This window comes from Phasianus colchicus, chromosome Z (genome assembly GCF_987193195.1).
Source record: "Phasianus colchicus chromosome Z, bPhaCol1.hap1.1, whole genome shotgun sequence".
Lineage (NCBI taxonomy): Eukaryota > Metazoa > Chordata > Aves > Galliformes > Phasianidae > Phasianus > Phasianus colchicus.
Genome location: NC_143476.1, coordinates 37,815,669 through 37,832,261, shown reverse-complemented (window position 1 = coordinate 37,832,261; position 16,593 = coordinate 37,815,669). Strand labels below are relative to the sequence as shown.

At 45.2% G+C, this 16,593-nt stretch overlaps 1 protein-coding gene across 23 annotated transcripts in view; it reads left to right on the top strand.

Moving 5' to 3' along the window:
- Positions 1-211: 211 nt before the first annotated feature.
- ELAVL2 (ELAV like RNA binding protein 2) overlaps positions 212-16,593 on the top strand; it is an 82,813-nt gene continuing 66,431 nt past the window's right edge. For 6 of the 23 annotated variants that reach the window (XM_090131400.1, XM_090131398.1, XM_090131402.1 and 3 more), the window contains exon 1: positions 742-936. In XM_090131400.1, coding sequence (XP_089987526.1) covers positions 770-936 — 167 coding nt within the window. In that variant the 5' untranslated portion in view covers positions 742-769. The other 17 variants (XM_031609521.2, XM_031609513.2, XM_090131408.1 and 14 more) reach the window with 12 other exon arrangements.

Sequence of the window (16,593 nt, the reverse complement as noted above, 5' to 3'; positions counted from 1 at the left end):
AGAGAACCGCGCCCGCTTCCTCGCGCCGCCGCCCGCTCCGAGCCCCTTTCCCGCCGCCGTGCTCGCGCTCGCGGCCTCGCGATCCGCACAGCACCGTTCTCCGCGGCGCCATGGGGCCGGTCCGAGCGGCATCCCGCTCGGCCAATGGGCGGCAGCCGTCTAGCCGGTGGGCGGGCCGAGCGGCAGCGGCTGCGCCAATGGATGCACGCGGCTCCGGCAGCACGCTGCTTTGCGCCGGGCTGCGGGGCGGTGCGGCGGTTGCGGGGTGCGTGTGTGCGCTGGGGAGGGGGGTGCGGACAGCCGCCCCCGCGCCGCGCCGGCGGGCGCGGCACACGCAGCCGCACGCAGCCCGGCGGCGGGCAGGAGCCGGCGGCGCGGCCGCTATAAATCAGCGCGGCGGTCCGCCTCTGGCACGGCGCGGCGCGGCACGCGTCCTCCCCCCGGCCCCGCGCGCAGCCCGCGATGCGGCAGCGGGACCCGGCCCCGGCGGCGCGGTGCTAGGAGAGCGGCGGCAACGGTAGTGAGCGGCAGCGCATCGCCCCGCGCCCGCTGCTCTTTGTTCGCGGCTCTACGCCTCCCCTTTTTGTGCAGCGGAGCGCAGCGCTGTCACTGCCGCGCTGTTGGGTTCCCCCCGCCGATTTTTTAATTTTTTTTTTCCATTTTTTCCCCCTTTTTTATTTCTGCCCCTTCCCTTCCCTCCCTCGCCGCCCCCCTTCCCCCCCCCCCCATCCCCAGTGTTGGACTGCAGGGAGAGGGAGGGAGAGGATTTATGTCTGCTTGTTTTATTATTTTATTTTTACCCTTTTCCACGCCCTTTCAGAACTACCCGCGATTTCTCTCTTTGCGCCCTGTCCTGAGCGGACGCTCCCTCTGCCCCTCGCTCCTTACCCGGGAGAGCTGCGCCGTCACTTTTTGCTCTGAGCCGAGCGGACGGAGGTAAGTCGTGCTTCGCCCCGGCCGTGCGTGCACCGCGCATCGCTCTGCCCGAGGGGACGGCCCCGGCGGAGTTCAGACTCGGTGTGACCGCTCCGTCCGATTGCGATGCGGAGCTGCGGGGAGGCGGGGTGAGAGCGGCGAGAAGTTGTGGGGTGGGAGCATTGCGGGTGGGGCCGTGCCCCTTTGTCGCCCCATCGCGGAGGGCCGGAGTCGGGCGCTGCCATTGTTGCTTAATGTATGCCCCGCACGTCGCTCCGCGCCCACCTATTGCCGTAAGGAAGGGATCCGCACGATAGCGGCACAGAGCGGTTCCCGGTAACGGAGCGGCACAACGACGCTCTCTGTGTATTTTGCCTGGCGGAGGGGCACAGAGCCACGCGTGTCCGATCCCGCGGGCGCGGGACCGCCGTCGAGCAAACGGCGCAGGTGTCCGGCGGCCGCCGCCCCGACGCTCCCTCTGCAGCGGGGAGCGAGCGGCGGGCGGGCAGGGAAGGGGGGGGGTCCCGGGGGCGCGGCCCCCGCGGGCGCGGGGCTCCTTGAGTGGCCGCCGGCAGTGTCATTCAGGCGGGGGCGGGCGGTGGGCGCCTTTATCGGCCCGACGCCGCAGGGCACAGCATCTTTCGAGCGGGGTGGTATCGGCGGGTGCGGGCGGTGGTGTTGGAGCTTGAGGGACGGACGGCTGCGAGGCTCCACGCAGCCCCCGGAGCGCCGCGATGCAACGCGGGTGTCGGGGCGGGGGGCGGCGGGACGGGGCGGGAGGGGGCGGCGGTGGTGGTGCGTGGGCACGGAGCCGCGTGGGGCGGACGGAGACCTCACCCTGCGCTGTCGTCGTAGGTAACCTGCGGCTTTCCGGCAGCGTTGGATCGCTGCACTTCCAACTTGAGAGCTCCCAGGTATTTGCGGCGTGGCATCACGAGTGCTTACGACCTTTGACAGCCTATTCCCTGCGGACAGACAGCCCTTTCCTCCCCCCATCCCCCTCCAACCTTTCCCTCCCCCCGCTTCGAGGCAGATGTTCTGCGGCGCGCTCCAGGATTTTTGCGGACCTTTCCGCGGCACCTGAGCTGGCCCCATCCTTTGTGTGGTGCCGGCTTCGCCCGACGACGGCGTTGGCCCTTTCCCCGCGCCTCGCTCCACCCTTGGCGAAGCCGTTCGTTGCTTCGAGCTCTGCGGGGCCGAGGGTGGGGCCGGGGCGCGGCTGCCGTCGCGGCTCTTCTCTGCCGCCCTCGCCGGCGCTGCGCGCACCGAAGTAGTATTTTAGTTTTTCCTTTTCTTTTTCTTTTCTCTCCCTAATTTTTGGCGAGGGTTTGGTGCTGAAGAAAGCCTCGTTGTCAGAGTTTTTGCTGAGGGGCGCAACGCGCCGCCTGTGCGCTCCGTGGAGCGGTGCTGCCGCGTTGTTCCACCCCCACCCGCGAGGATGCAGGCTGCGCTCTCAGCGCAGTGCGTTCTGTGCGGGTCCGGGCGGCACCAAGGGCGTTTTTTTTTTTTTTTTTTACAGAAAGAGAACAGAATTCATGTTATTATAGTTAGTTTAGTCGGAGCCCAAAACTCTATAACGCGGTGCCGCACTTAGGAGTTCGGAGGACAACTTTGGTTTGATGACTCAATCGAGAACTAAGGTGTCTGGATTTCTTATAAATGGCATTTGTTATAAATTGTATGCGTCAGTATGTGCACATAAATGTTCTGCAAAAGTGAGGTGTGCCGATGTTTGTATTAAAAGCAGCCTGTCCGATTTCATCTGCCTTTCTCTGCATTCACGTTAAACGTTAAATGAAGCTGATGGAGGTGGGGAAATGCGTCGGTCAGTGGGGACATGTTGGGGTAGCAGACACCGGACATGTGGCTATAGCGTCGGTTCGGTGCTTTTCCCCTTTTTTTTGGCTCTGGAAGTGGTGCTCAGTGCCTCTGCTTCCCTGCCGGCCTCTTGGGATTGCTGCACTGGGGGTGGTAGCTGAGCGCTGGACTGTAAATTGGGGTTAAATTACTCATGAATCATTTTTAAGTACAGAATTGGCAGTCAGACTGGTTTTCCTTAAAAAGAGATACTGTGGTTGAAGCCTTTTGGTGTGGTGTATTGAAAGAATGTGTTATTGCAGACAAAATACAAATGACCTTGAGAGTGCTGAGGGTTTTATCATGCTCATTAAAATCCAGCCAAGCACAGCTTTAGTTCCATGTTAAATGCATGTTAGGCTGTACCTGAGCTGATGTTTTCTCTCAGCAATGCCTTAATTTCCACTTTTTATCTTGGCAGAGTGGCTCAGCCTTCCTCTGTGCACAGAAGTATTAATTGCTTGGGTTTTAGCAAGTGATACCTCCCCAACCTGCATAAATCTCTCCTATTACTGGCTTAAACACACTCTTATAGTATTTCTGATGTAAATTTAACTTTGTGTACTGCTGTAAGCATAAACTTATGCTCATTTTCTTCAATTAATCTTAATGCTGTTCTACAGGGAGGGGCAGGTCCTTCCTGAGTGCCCTTTTTGTAATTCGTACACTTACTGCTGCTGCACAAACCCAGAACAGCCGCAGCTGAGCTGGGCACCAGGTACAGCGTGCTTAAATTACTCCAAGCAGCTGCTGACTTGGGAGTGTGTGCTTTTTATTAAAAAAAAAAAAAATATATATATATATATAGCTTTTCGGCTGTTCCCAGATTTCTGTGTGGCTTCATACAACCTGTGCTGGAGCTATGGACTGATTCCTATTCAAACATTTGCAAATCTAAGAGAGATTTTTGGGAGAGACAAAGCTAAGCTGCCTTTATTTAGGAACGCAGTTGAAGATAGATCAGAATGGATCAAAGATTATATTTTTGAAAAGGAATACTTGAGCTTTTTTGTTTCTCAAAATAAGTCAGTGCTGTTGGAGAGGTGGACTGTGCAGGTAAAAATAGTACAGGGATGCACACTCAGCTCCTTCCTGGTAGCAGTGATGTTAAAATGCTGCTTTTATGGGCAAAGCCCTTGCTGTCCTGCAATGTAATGCCTTCTGTTTCTATTGCTGAGGTTCTTCACGGCAGTGAAATAGAATGCTTGCTAATGGAGAAATTCAATTTGTGATGAATATATGTTTCAATCTTACTTTAAAGTCATCTTTGCTTTCTATCTAATGCTCTACTAATAAATGCTGCTATCTATAGAGGGCAGCAAATGTCACTGGCTGCTGCTACGAGTTTAAAAGTAAGAACACAGTGTTATGCACAGCGTTCTTGTCCTGACAGAAGTCAGTGCTATCAGCAGGATCAGCTGATATTGGTTTGGGTTTTGCTGTCTGCAGTTGCAGTTTTGAAGGAAGCAACTTTTGATCTCATATGCTCGAATCTATCTAATTTCGCTTACTCAGAAGGGTTAGCCTGGTGAAGCCAAGATAATGGAGCTTCCAGCTGCCCCACCCCTTGGGCTAGATCAAGGTGTGTTGTTGTCCAGTTTATTGCTGAATTTGAAGTCATCCTAAGTTTCGAATGGTAGAGTACCACAAAGAGGCAGATTGGTCTCTTGATCACTACAGAAGCTCAGGGGCGGTGTGAGCACTGAGCATGGGAGGTGCCAATGCTAAGCATGCTGCTTTCACTAGCTTTGCTGCTGGTTTGTAGGGACTCCCTGAATCTAATATTTTGGCATTGAGCAGCCAGGTGTTGTGCTAACCTTGTCAGAGCTTGGTCATTGCTGTATTTGGAAGTTCTCTCAGTTGAGCATAGGCTTTCTGTGCAGAAGGTGGAACACCAGGATCTGGTGGAGAGCTCAGTTCTTTGCTTCTGAAAACTTGGTGAAAGAGTTATAAGCTTTTTACTGCAGATATTAGGGAAAAAAAAAAAAAAAAGAAAACAAACAACAAAAGCTTTCAGAGAAGCTTTAGAAATTTTAAACATATATCAATTTTTTTGAAGTCATTATTCAAATCTGATTTTTCTGGCAAGATTTCTGGAGTTTTAGGAACTGTTAAAGATACAATAACAGGAATTGTAATGGGAAATCATTATTCCCTACATTTGAACATGCAAATTGGGAACAAGCATAAGTTTTCCAGATGGAGCTTAAAATGAGTGTCATGCTGTTTTCTATTCTGTTTGAGCCACTGCTCTTTGTGGTATTCCCATAGTTAAGCATCAGGGGTCTTCATTTGTTTTGATAGTCACAGTGAACCTGGACATATGCAGGCTTAGTAGAAACTATAGCTTCCTAATAAAAAGTCTGCAAGGAGATAAGGAGTTTAAATGTTGCTTGTCACTGCCTTGCTGTGAAGTGCACAAGCTTGGGATTGCTGGGAATCATTCTAGGGAGTTCTAGGCTTCACTTTATGAAATGTTCTGAGATACTGATTCTTCACTGCCTCCTTCAGTCCTTGGTTTGCTGATGACCCAGATACTGCATATACAAGAGGTTGGGGCAGATGAAGCTTTAAGATGTTGCAAAAAATAAGTGCGAATCTTGGTTTGTTGTGGTTAGCAAAAAGGGTGTCCAGTAAAGACCGCAGTAGTTGACTACATGATGCAAGCTAGAAAGCAACGGAGTTCTGAGGATGCTGTGGGCTCATAAAAGTCCTAAAAGGTGCATGGTGCTTTTACTTTGGTCTTCATCAGGCGTGGACTGGATTGAGATAATGTTGAGATACTGAACTGCTGGAAGGTGATAATTTCTTGAGTGCTTGATACCGGAGTACTGGTGAGATGAGAGAACATGCAGATTTGGATGCTATGAGTGCTTGCTGGTGTATTTATTCAGCATCCTTTATGTGGGTTTATGCTAGCTGCATTTGCTTTTGGAATGAGTTTGCTACATCTTTCCTTGAATTGAACTGGGAGAGATTTATGCAAGTTTTATGGGTGAAACTCCATTTCTGTGACTGCTGGAGTACTTACGCTCTTCTGCTGGTCAAATTTTAATAACAGAAATAAAATTAGTAGAATTTATTACACAGTGCAGATGAATAAAACTAATGTTTATTTGGATTTTATGGAAATTTGTAGGTTAAGTGTCTTAATTTGACTTTAAGGAATGGAGATTCACCTGTAGAAAGGGAGAAGTAGTAGAAATTTGACATTTCTACTGGTAGGGTCTCTTTCTTATGTTGTTGATAATACTTTAGCTTCATTTCTTGCATATTTTTTTCAAAAGTAGAGTTATGGTTGGTAAAAGTGTAATGTGTATTTGGGATCTGCCTCCCAGTGTGCTCTGTGCTTACCTGTGACATGCTAAGCTGATTCTGAACTTTTTGGTCATGTTGATGGGGTGGGGGTTGGTGGAGCTAGGAAGGAGGGAGGAGAAGAGATCCCTCCTGCAGTGTCTGCCAGCTGCACGTGGGCTGCACCTCCACGTGTGAAAGGGCCTTCAAGGATTGCTTTGACTTCATTTGGAGGGGAGCAGAGGGTGTACTCCAACTTCAACATTCGTGGAGGCTAAATTAAGTTCACTAGGGAGAAAGATGTGACTTTGAGTCCTGCAGCAAGAACTGTTTCTCCAGGACAGGGACAGGGAAATACAAGGTATGGATTTGAAGTGCAGAGGACTGCACGGTTTTTTCCTGTGTAGCATAGGAAGCTTAGTATTAGCAAGCCTTCATATACATAAAATCAGATATGAGTTTTATGTTTGTGTCATTGCTTTTTTGTTAATATTGGAACTACGAAGTACTGTCAGGAAATAATAATGTTTCAGGCTTGCTGTAGGAAGTATCTACAGTGAGAAATGAAGTACACAGGCACCATTAGAAGATCAAGTGTTTGCCTGTCTGTTGTTTAAACTGGGCCGTGTGAATTTGGGCCTCTATGGCATGCCCCTTCAGTGTCGGTGCTGGTGCAGAACTGTGCTTAATCTCCGTGCTCTGAGTGCACCTGTGAATGCTTCCTTGCAGTTAGTGCTCTCCCATCAGAAACAGCTGTGCCTGATCTGATGCAGTGCAGAAAAGGCTGAATGGTGAAGCAGCTTTTAGTAAGTGTGTGGTGCCGGTGGGGCAGGAGCAAACACACCCAGCCACTGTACTGAAGTTTCCTGCAACTTTAGGTAACTCGGGATAGAGTGCATTTGGGGGAGTAGGAGGAGATGTTCTTTGGAGCTGTGGGCTAGGTTTTCCCACAGTTGCTGTGGATCTGTTGAACTCCTTGGATTTTATAAGAAAAGCACAGTCTTTAAAGTTGCTTCTGATGGGTGTGGGAGGGAAGTAGAAAGAAAGGTGCTTGGACATCTGATTGATTGTTTTGTGCTTCTATGGGCAGAGTCATAGCTCTTAAATAGGTAATAACTGTTATGCAAAACTGCCACAGTTAGCAGCTCCAGGCCTTCCTCCATTTTTTTTGTAATGGAGTCCTTGTTACTCTGCCCTCCATTTTGTTTGTCCACCCGAAATAGCAGAAATACCTAATGCTGTGATCTGCATTTGTATTCATCCACTGGCTTTACTAGCATTTCATGCATACAATAAAATTTCAGTGTAGGTAGGGCAAGATCTTGGAGTTTCTTTTCTTTTTCTATCAACTGCTTGCTGTGGTTTTGAGCCAACAAATGTAACTGGATGTAGGTATGAAGGAAATACTATTGCAAATCAGTTGTTATACAAAGAGCTTTTAAAATCCTAATACCTGCTATACTCGTAATTAAGGATATTATTTTTATCTCTAGTAACATGGTTACAAATCTTGTCAGACTTCCTGCTGCAATTTCTTTCTTCCCAATATGCATTAGAAGCTGTTTTCTGTCTGTTTTCGAAACAGGGACAACTAAAGTCGTAACTCTAAAACACCATATGCTTCTCATAACAAACTATGCGTGTGCTGCCTGCATGCATAGTGAACTGAGTTTATTAACAAGCGTAACTTTTTTGACATGTTTGTACCTTCAGCTAGATCTCAGAATATGATTACTGATATAAAACTGCTAGTCTTAATCTGGCTGGAGCACCCATTTCAGAGGGGACTGGAAAATTGCTGACAAAGTGAACTGCTTAAAATGAAGAGTTTAGGAGCTGCTTTTGCATTCAGATAGCTAAACTGTGAAACTTGGCATAGCAAGTTGCGTTGGACTGCATCCATGGTTGAGAAGTTGGTAGGCAAGATGAGGATTACAGCCTCATTAACCAAATGAGTAGCTGAATTTTTTTTCTATAATGATTGAACAAACTGAAAGAGAAGTAAATTGAGTCATTTTTGTCTTTTGGTAAAGACTATTGTTGTAAGGAGAGTGCTTGTAGTGAAATTTCTCTGATCCACTGCAACTCAGTAATACAAAAGTAGTCATCTTGTTGGAGATCAAGTGATGGCCAGGAATATCTTTACTGAATTATAACTGGGTGTTAGTTTTTTTGTGTGTGGAAGGTTTTTTGCATAGCTAAACTCCTATGGAGTGGTTGACTTCTTCCACATCAAGGAGTGTGTTACAAGCTACACATATGAAATCTCTGAGGATTTTTTTTGTCCAAGATAGCATTAGTTAAAATGTGTACTCTATTACTGTGTTTTTAATAGACCGGTGACTGAGGGCAGAGCAATGGATAGTCTTCCTTGACTTCAGTAACTGGAGTGCCTGTCCTGTGAGGAAAGCCTGGGACAGCTGCTTGATCATGGCAGTTGCACCAGACCACGCTCCAGAGGTGCTTCTATCCTACATTCAGTGCTTCTGCAATACCTCTTCTCATGACTTCATTTGAGAGGGCTGTGTTGCTTTTTTTTCTTTGTACATCTGGAAAACATGGCTATTGGAATGTCAGGAAGGGCTGTGGCCATATAATTTATCACATTTTTTTTTTTTACTACTCATTAAGATAATGGAGTCAAATTGTAATACGTATGTGCAAGACTCTGCATTGAACTACCAAAATGTGTATAAAGTGCATGATTTAGACATCTAGTGCTACTTGGATGGCTGGTAACACATGAAATGTGGGTGACAGGTGCCTGTATAAAATACATTGATGAAAAGATTTCTTAATCCTAAAAGGAAATTCAGAAGTTTTTTGGCTGGATTAATGGGAACAGGAATTTCTTATTAAAAAAGAAAAGTGTTTGAAGTACTGTATGTATAACATAGAGGCAAAGAGGCCTTTCATGTTGGGATGGCAGATGAGTAGTTTGAACTGTATCTGACTTAGGTTTGAGAGCTTGTAAGGCTAGACTCTTGGGTTATCTGTTCATATATGCTTGATTTCATTTGCCTTGCTAGCTGTTGAAAATCAATAAGACAGCGAATCCTTGGTGTCCAGTTGTGCTGCTCTTCCTGCTTTGGGAAAATGCCCTTGCTTGTACAGTTAGTCAGTCCAAATCAGTGCCAGCCTGCAAATGGAAACATTGGTGGCATAGTCATGCTCAAGTTAAACACTTAAAATCTTAACTTTATGATGATAGACACTAGCTGGGGTGCTTTGCCCCTGGAAAGTACTTCTTATGTAGCTCCATATGGGCTGGGAAATACCAGTGTTGTCTAAAGTTGCAGGGTTTTCCCACAGTTGCTGTGGATCTGTTGAACTCCTTGGATTTTATAAGAATAATGTAGTCTTTAAAGATTGTTGCTTTTTTTTTTTTTTCCTCCACCTTACTGCTCCACTTACTACTTGGGTAATGCCGATCTGCATCTGGACCTGGCTGCCTGTTTTTCACCACTGTGGCGACAGGCAGTGCTGGGCCTTAGCAGTGGGGTTTGCACTAGGGGACCCATGGCTGAGCTCTGTGGGTTGTCCTTTGCACACAGCTGATTGCCCACCATAGGGCATGATTGGGCCTGCCTGGAGGCTCTGTGATGCCTCTGTGGAAATGGATTTGAGAAGGGGGTGAAATGATGATGTGCAGATGGATAGGAGTGAGGAGAAAGGTGTGGTGAATAGTCCTTTGTACACTGAGGTCAGCATGGAAGGAGGTGTTCTGGGCCATTTGTTTCCCTGCAGCCTGTGGGGAGGCCATGGTGGAGCAAGTGAACTGTATGATGAAGTACCAGTAAAAGCCTCCTTGTCTTTTTTTCCTCATTCTGAAGAGGTGGAGGAAGGAAGGGAGTGAAGTTGAGCCTGAAAAGATGAGGGTAAGAGGTGAGGAGAAAATAGTTTTAAGTCCAGTTCTGTTTGATACTAGCCAAATCTTTTAAATGGAAGTACGTTAATTTTCCTTAAGATGAGAAGGCTGGCTTCCAAATGTAGTTGTCTGCTCTATATTTGTGTGCCTCTGAGATACGACTTCTCCAAATAGTCTCCTAGTTAACAAGGAATAACCAGGCTTCAAAGCAGCCTAGGAATTCAAGCTGTTAAGTGTTGAAAGCCTTCTTCCTTTGTATTTCAGTTTATGCTTACAGGTAGGGATGATTGTTGTGGCTTGGTGTAGGTCAGCAGGCAGGATATCTGCTTGATAATCCTTTTGCATGAGTACCTGACCTGGTACCAGATTTGTTTCCGACTGTATTAGCATTTGGAGTTTTTAAATGTCAGTGGAACATGTGTTCTTGGCAGCCACAGATCCTGTCCTTCTCAAGAGGGAGTAAGGTGTTGGAATTAATTTTTAGAAGGGAGTGTTTCCAAGGCATATGACTTGCTTCATTCTTTTATTGGTTAAATCAGCTGTCAGAGTTGGTTCTATTTGTCTGTGGTTTAGGGAACTTTCCAATATCACTACTGTTCACTGCCATAATTAAAGATCTGCAGTCATCCATCCCCAAAAGCGACAGACCTTAAAACTACCTATGTCTGGTAGGTCTTTGTTCTTTCTTCAGAATGTGTGAAAGGTGTGAGATATTGGTGTGAGAAAGGTGTGAGCATTAGATGGTGTATCAAGCTGCATATTAATTGCAACATCATTTTGCAGGGGGAGAGACCACTGTCAAATATTTGCTATGTCAGAAAGGTTGGGAAGGTTCCTTATGGCTGGAGCAAAGTCTTACTGCTGTTACGTGAGTGCAGTAAGGGTGATCTGAGGAGCCTTACTGTGGTCTTTGAGTAACTCACTGACTTGTTGGAGTCATATCTGTGCAAGTCAAGGAGAAGCTGAATCTAACTACCCAGCGTTGATTGATTTACCAAGAGTAAGTTGTACAGGAATGCACATCTTTGAAACGTAACTCTGTGGCTGAGGAGGGAGCGATGGATGTAATCTGTCTTGAGTCATGCCTAGCATGACTGCAGTTTCCTGCAGAATTCTGTTAACATCTTAGGCAAGAGGTGGCTAGAGATGGAAAATCTGTGGGATTCCTGAGTTTAGTGGTTAATGCTCCATGATTTTCCTTATTATGAATAGAGGTCTTGTGTATTCTGTAGCACTGATAATATTTAGTATGGAGGAGCTTGTCCTCATTTCTGTAGATGGTACCTATTTGAGTGATGTCATTCAAATTCCTCAGGGCAAGTCTGTCCAGAGGGTCTGGAACTGTTGAGAGAAAGGAGCTTTGAAGGACTGCAGTCAAAGCAAGAGTACTGTGCAGCCCTGACTCAGGCTGACAGATCACTAGCAGCAATACTGATGGGATCAGGGCTTCTCTGGGGAGCAGGTCCTGGGCCTTGTGCTGAGCAGGGACAGAGAGGCTGGAAGAAGGGAAGGGTTTTTCCCCACAGGGATGACAGGGTGACAGTCCAGGGAGGTGTAGTCTCTCTTGGAGAAGAGCTTCCAGCCACTAGTGATAAAGTGCTGAACAACCTGTTCTAACTTCAGGGCTGAGTCTGTTCTGGTCAGACGTCAGATTTCACACCTGCTATCATAGAACTTCTGTTCTGAGCAGGACGAACTCATGAAGAAAAACTGAGTCTAGCTCCTACATCCACACAAGGCAATCTAGGTGTTAAACAGTTTGTAGCCTGAAGATACTCCTGATCTGAATGACACCTTTGTCTACCTCTTTACCTATTAAATGCATTTATTTGCCATACTTGAAATTCTGTCAGGGTCCTTAGATTTAGGTCTTTTAAAAAGGAAAACCAGGCTTTTTTTTTTTTTTTTTTAAATGAAACAACTTGCTTTCATAGTGAAGTTGAAAGATCTTTGGGGTAAGTTTAATTTACTGTACCTGACCTAAAAAAGCTAGGACAGGAGGTGATAGGTATGTGTCAGAGTCAGATGCTGCTTTGTCATCTGCTTCCTTTTTGAGAGATCATGGGTTTGGAAGCTGTAGCTTTTGGTCTCAGTTGACAGAAGCATTGTATAAGGAACGTGACAAAGTCAAGCTAGAAGGCTTTAATAACCAGAGATGCTCATACAGTGTGAAGCTATTGCCTATTATGAGCTGCCTTTCAAAGTGAAATCCAGTCCTTTATGCTGTTTAACAATTGTAACTCTAGGGTTAAGGTTCTCTGTCTTCTCATTCAGGCTCTAATTGCTTGGAATGGCAATTAGCTAGTATTGCTACATACTATGTGGGCAGCAGCCCTTCAGAATGTTCTTTACACTTAAATTATTTGTGAAGCTTGGGATAGTAGAGCCAAATATTTTCTGATCTTAGAGGCTATATGATGTAATTTGTTTGAGAGAAGAACTTAGAAGAAGAAAATAACTTAGTTGTCTCTTCCTCATGTAAGTGACCTAATCAAAAATAAATACTGTAATCTGTCTGAACTTGTTTTCCTGGTGGGGATTAGCTCAGAGACAAACAGGCTCCACGTTTAGATTTTATAAGTCTTCAGAGTGCTGTTAAAGCTAAAACGATGTACCTCTTCATGAGCCACTCTTGAGAGCAGTGACTGTCAGAAGCCTTTTCTGGAAGTCCCTAAGGATAGATTTGGTCTGAATAAGGATCCTTTGACAGCTGGGATGTGGAGGTGTTAGTGCTGCTCTCTGGGTAAGAGAACTGAAAGCTTACTGGCCAACACTGACACAATTTCTTTTGTGCCAAAGAGAAGCTGCTCAGAGTTGTTACTTGTGAATCAGTTTGCTTTTTTTTTCCTGGCATATTGGTACAGATTTAGATGGCAAGTAAGGTTCTGGGCATACTTCTAGGACAGCTAAGTGTCAGAGTTTTGGTGAGGTTCAGGCTCTTCTGGGGGCAAGTCATAAGAGTCTTATGGATTAGAATAGCTTGGTGTGGGCAGTATTTATCTTTCTAGCAACAGTGTGCAGCTCACTGAAAAGAATCATAGAATCATAGAATGGCCTGGGTTGAAAAGTACCACAATGATCATTTGTTTCAAGTTTCAACCCCCCTGCTGTGTGTGGGGTTGCCAGCCACTAGACCAGGCTGCCCAGAGCCAGGTATGGTTGAGTCAGGGTGGTTGTAGTGATGGTCAGGGGAATCTGCTCATGTAGTGCCTTAGTTTGGTTTGTTCTATGCTACATTGGACTTAAATTTATATTGCTCCCTGACTTACCATTTAGCACACGGAACTGACTGTAGTATTGTAAAGTCAAGTGTTAACTTAGAGGAGTTGAAGAGTTAGCTGATCTTCTGTGCTTCTAAATAACAGAGATGCTTTTGTATAGTAAATGAAACGTATAAAAACTTTGTCTGTAGCCATTTATTTCTGACAGTAACACTGCTATTGTGTCCTTCTGTTTCTAGTTATGAGATGGTAATGCTGCAGAAGAGGCATACTTCATACTTCAACAGTATGTGACCAAACTGTTCACAGTTTGTACCGAGGTTACCTTACTTGCTTTCCATTTTTATGTTATATAATACTGCATAATCTCAGGAGGATTAGTGCTAGGCATGAAAACCATATAACTACCTGAAGAATTATGGAAGATTTGAAAACTTGACTATTTTACAGCACATGACTAATGGTTGTGCATCAGCTTCTTTGCCTTGATCACAGACTTTCAGAATCTTTTGAGTTGGAAAAGATCCTTAATGGTTGGCCACTCCAGCGCTCCTGCAGAGAATAAGGACATCAGGTTGCTCAGAGGAACAGCCTGATATTCAATATCTCCAAAGATGGGGCTTCTGTCACCTCTCTGGACAATCTGTATCTGTGCCTCACCTTATCTCTGGTCTGGATCTCTGAATTCATCATTATATCCACTCTAAATTTCCTCTTTTCTAGTTTGAAGCCATTTCCCCTTGTTTTATCACAACCTCCTAGAGTGTGTGTTCCCTTCATTCTCTTATCCTTCCTTTAGATATTGAAAGGCTGCTGTCAGGTCTCCCCAGAGCCTTCTCTTTTTCCAGGCTGAACAGCCCCAACTTTCTCACCCAGTCCTCATAAGGGACTTGTTCCATCCTTTGGGTCATTTGTATAGCTTTCCTCTGGACATAATCCAACAAGTCCACATCTCTTCTGTACTGAGGACTTCACATCTGGATTAGTACTTTGGGTAAGGCCTCACCAACACAGAGTAGAAGGTCAGGGATCACCTCTCTCATCCTGCTGACTGCTTCTTTTGATGCAGTCAGGGATATAGTTGTCTTTCTGGGCTGTGAGGGCCCATGTCCAGTTTGCCATGTAGCAGTATTCTTAGTCTATTTTGCAGGGTCATGCTCCATTCTTACATACTTTCACTTGTATTGATAGTGGGAGTTGCCATGGCCTGGTGCAAAACTGTGGACTTGGCAGGGTCTAGACCTCTCTAGGTCTCCTGGGTGGCATCCCATCCCTCAGGTGTGTCAACTGCAGCACAGAGTTTGCTGTCATCAGCAAAGTTGCTGAGGGTGCATTCACTTGATGTCATTGGAAATTTTGAGCACTGGTCCCAGAACTGACACCTGAGGGATTCTACTCATAGTGATGAGTGATCTCCTTTGGGACGTTGAACCATCGACCACTTCTCTCAGGGTACAGTCTTGCAACCAGTTCTTCGTTCACTGAACAGTTCACTTGTCAAATCCATATCTTTCCAATTTGGAGAGAAGAATATTATGAGAGATTGTGTTGATGTTGATCTTTACTGCTTGTAGTCTTTTGAGTGCAGTGCTTATTTCATGTGAGTAGATGCTAAAGGCACTTACTGTGGATCTTAAATTGCACTACTGGTGTGTTCTACTTCATGGTCAGTGAGTCCAGTTACCTTTGGGATTGTGCAGATTGAAGTCAAGGTGATAGCTGTCTTCAACAGTCATGTCACTTCAGAACCAAGAAATCTTGAAAGAGAAAGGAGAGACAAACTGATCTACAGCTGATCATGTCAGACTCTCATTAAGTAGCTGTTGTGTTGAAGCATAGCATCTTTTGAGTTTGAATGTAACTAGAATTCATAGAACTAGAATATTAACTGACGTTATTATTTGTCTAATAAAATGGGAGTTATGAGGGTCTTACTTCTGCTTTTCTGAGGGGAAGCCCTTTGTTGCGTAATCCTGAACACATTTACAGGTTTACTAGAGTTCAATGACATGGACAGAATTGCTTGTGATGGGGCTAGTAAAGGTCCCATCATACAATCTAAATATGGTAGTGATGATTTGGGGAACATTGTTCTGCCAGAGCTGCTGGATCTAGTCATGTGAACTGGTACAGAGAGAATTTGAGAAGCTTGGAGACAGACTGATATAATGGGGAACAGGAAAAAAAAAATCTGTCTAGTACTCAGATTAGACTTTTTTCTGTCCTTGCTTAATACATCTTTAAGTAGATAGTCATAGGTTGTTCTGCCACGGTAGCTTTTTTATTACCTAATCAAGATCTGCACGTTCATACTTTGCCAAGTGATGTCAAGAGGAAATCATATGAAAGGAATGCTCTATCATCTTTTTCTAAAGATACCTGCTTGGATTTTATATGTATTTTCTGTCCAGTGAATTACGGTTTTTCAACTTAGGAATAAATAATAGCCTTCCTTTGAGGTCTGGTTCTGGAGTGAACCAGGGTATTGTCATCAGTTTATTAACAAGATTAGCATTTGGAACAGGTCTCTTAATAGTGAACAGCTGGCAGTCTCTATGACTTTCCTTCTAAAACCATACTTTACAATAGGTATCTGCAGTATAATTTCCTTGAACTGCTTTGCTGTTCCTTGATTAGGAAGTACTTATGACTTATTGTGCTTTGTGGGTGTACAGAGAGCACGGCTTCTTGCTGGCTAATCAACATTTTCCTGCTTTTTTTGCATTACAGATTTAATCTTGCTCAATCTAAGTTTAAGCACCTTTAAAACCTGCGTCACTACTGCTGCATATTAGTAAAACATCTCTGGAGGTGGTGTCTGAACTCACCTCCTATGCTGTTTTTTTTCTCAATGCTACCCTTTGTTAATCCTAAACCCTGTATTTGGATAGGTAAAAAATTCTGTAACATACAGAAGGTAAGTGATTTGATTTTCAAGTATCTTCTGCTTTATTTTGTAAGAAGCAGTGTGTAGACTTATATAAAGTTGTCTACTCATTATAACACAGTCTGATTTGGAGAAGGTGAGTGGATGCTGTGAGAACTTACTTCAGGGTAGCCCTGTTCATTTTTCCTGTTGTCAGTGAACAAGCGGTTGAGTGTCTGTTCCTTTTAAGCCCAGTAAAACAAGCGACTTTTCTGCCTGCTGTATTTTAGAAAATAGCTGATTTAAACTTATTTACATATACATCTTATGCTGCGCTTCTGTGAGATGAGTCAAGAAATACAAGCAAAATACACACCATTGCTGGAGTTCTTACTCATCTAATTCTATGTGGAGTTCCTGAAATCTGAAGTGCCCAATTGTGAGTAGTCGTGGCTGATTCTAGTACATGATGTTTCTAAAGAAACATTTACTCCCTCAGCACTAGCAGAGACACTGAGAAAGATAGGACCACTGGTCATGCAGTACCAGGATTTTTAGCAGTTTAGTGTTTT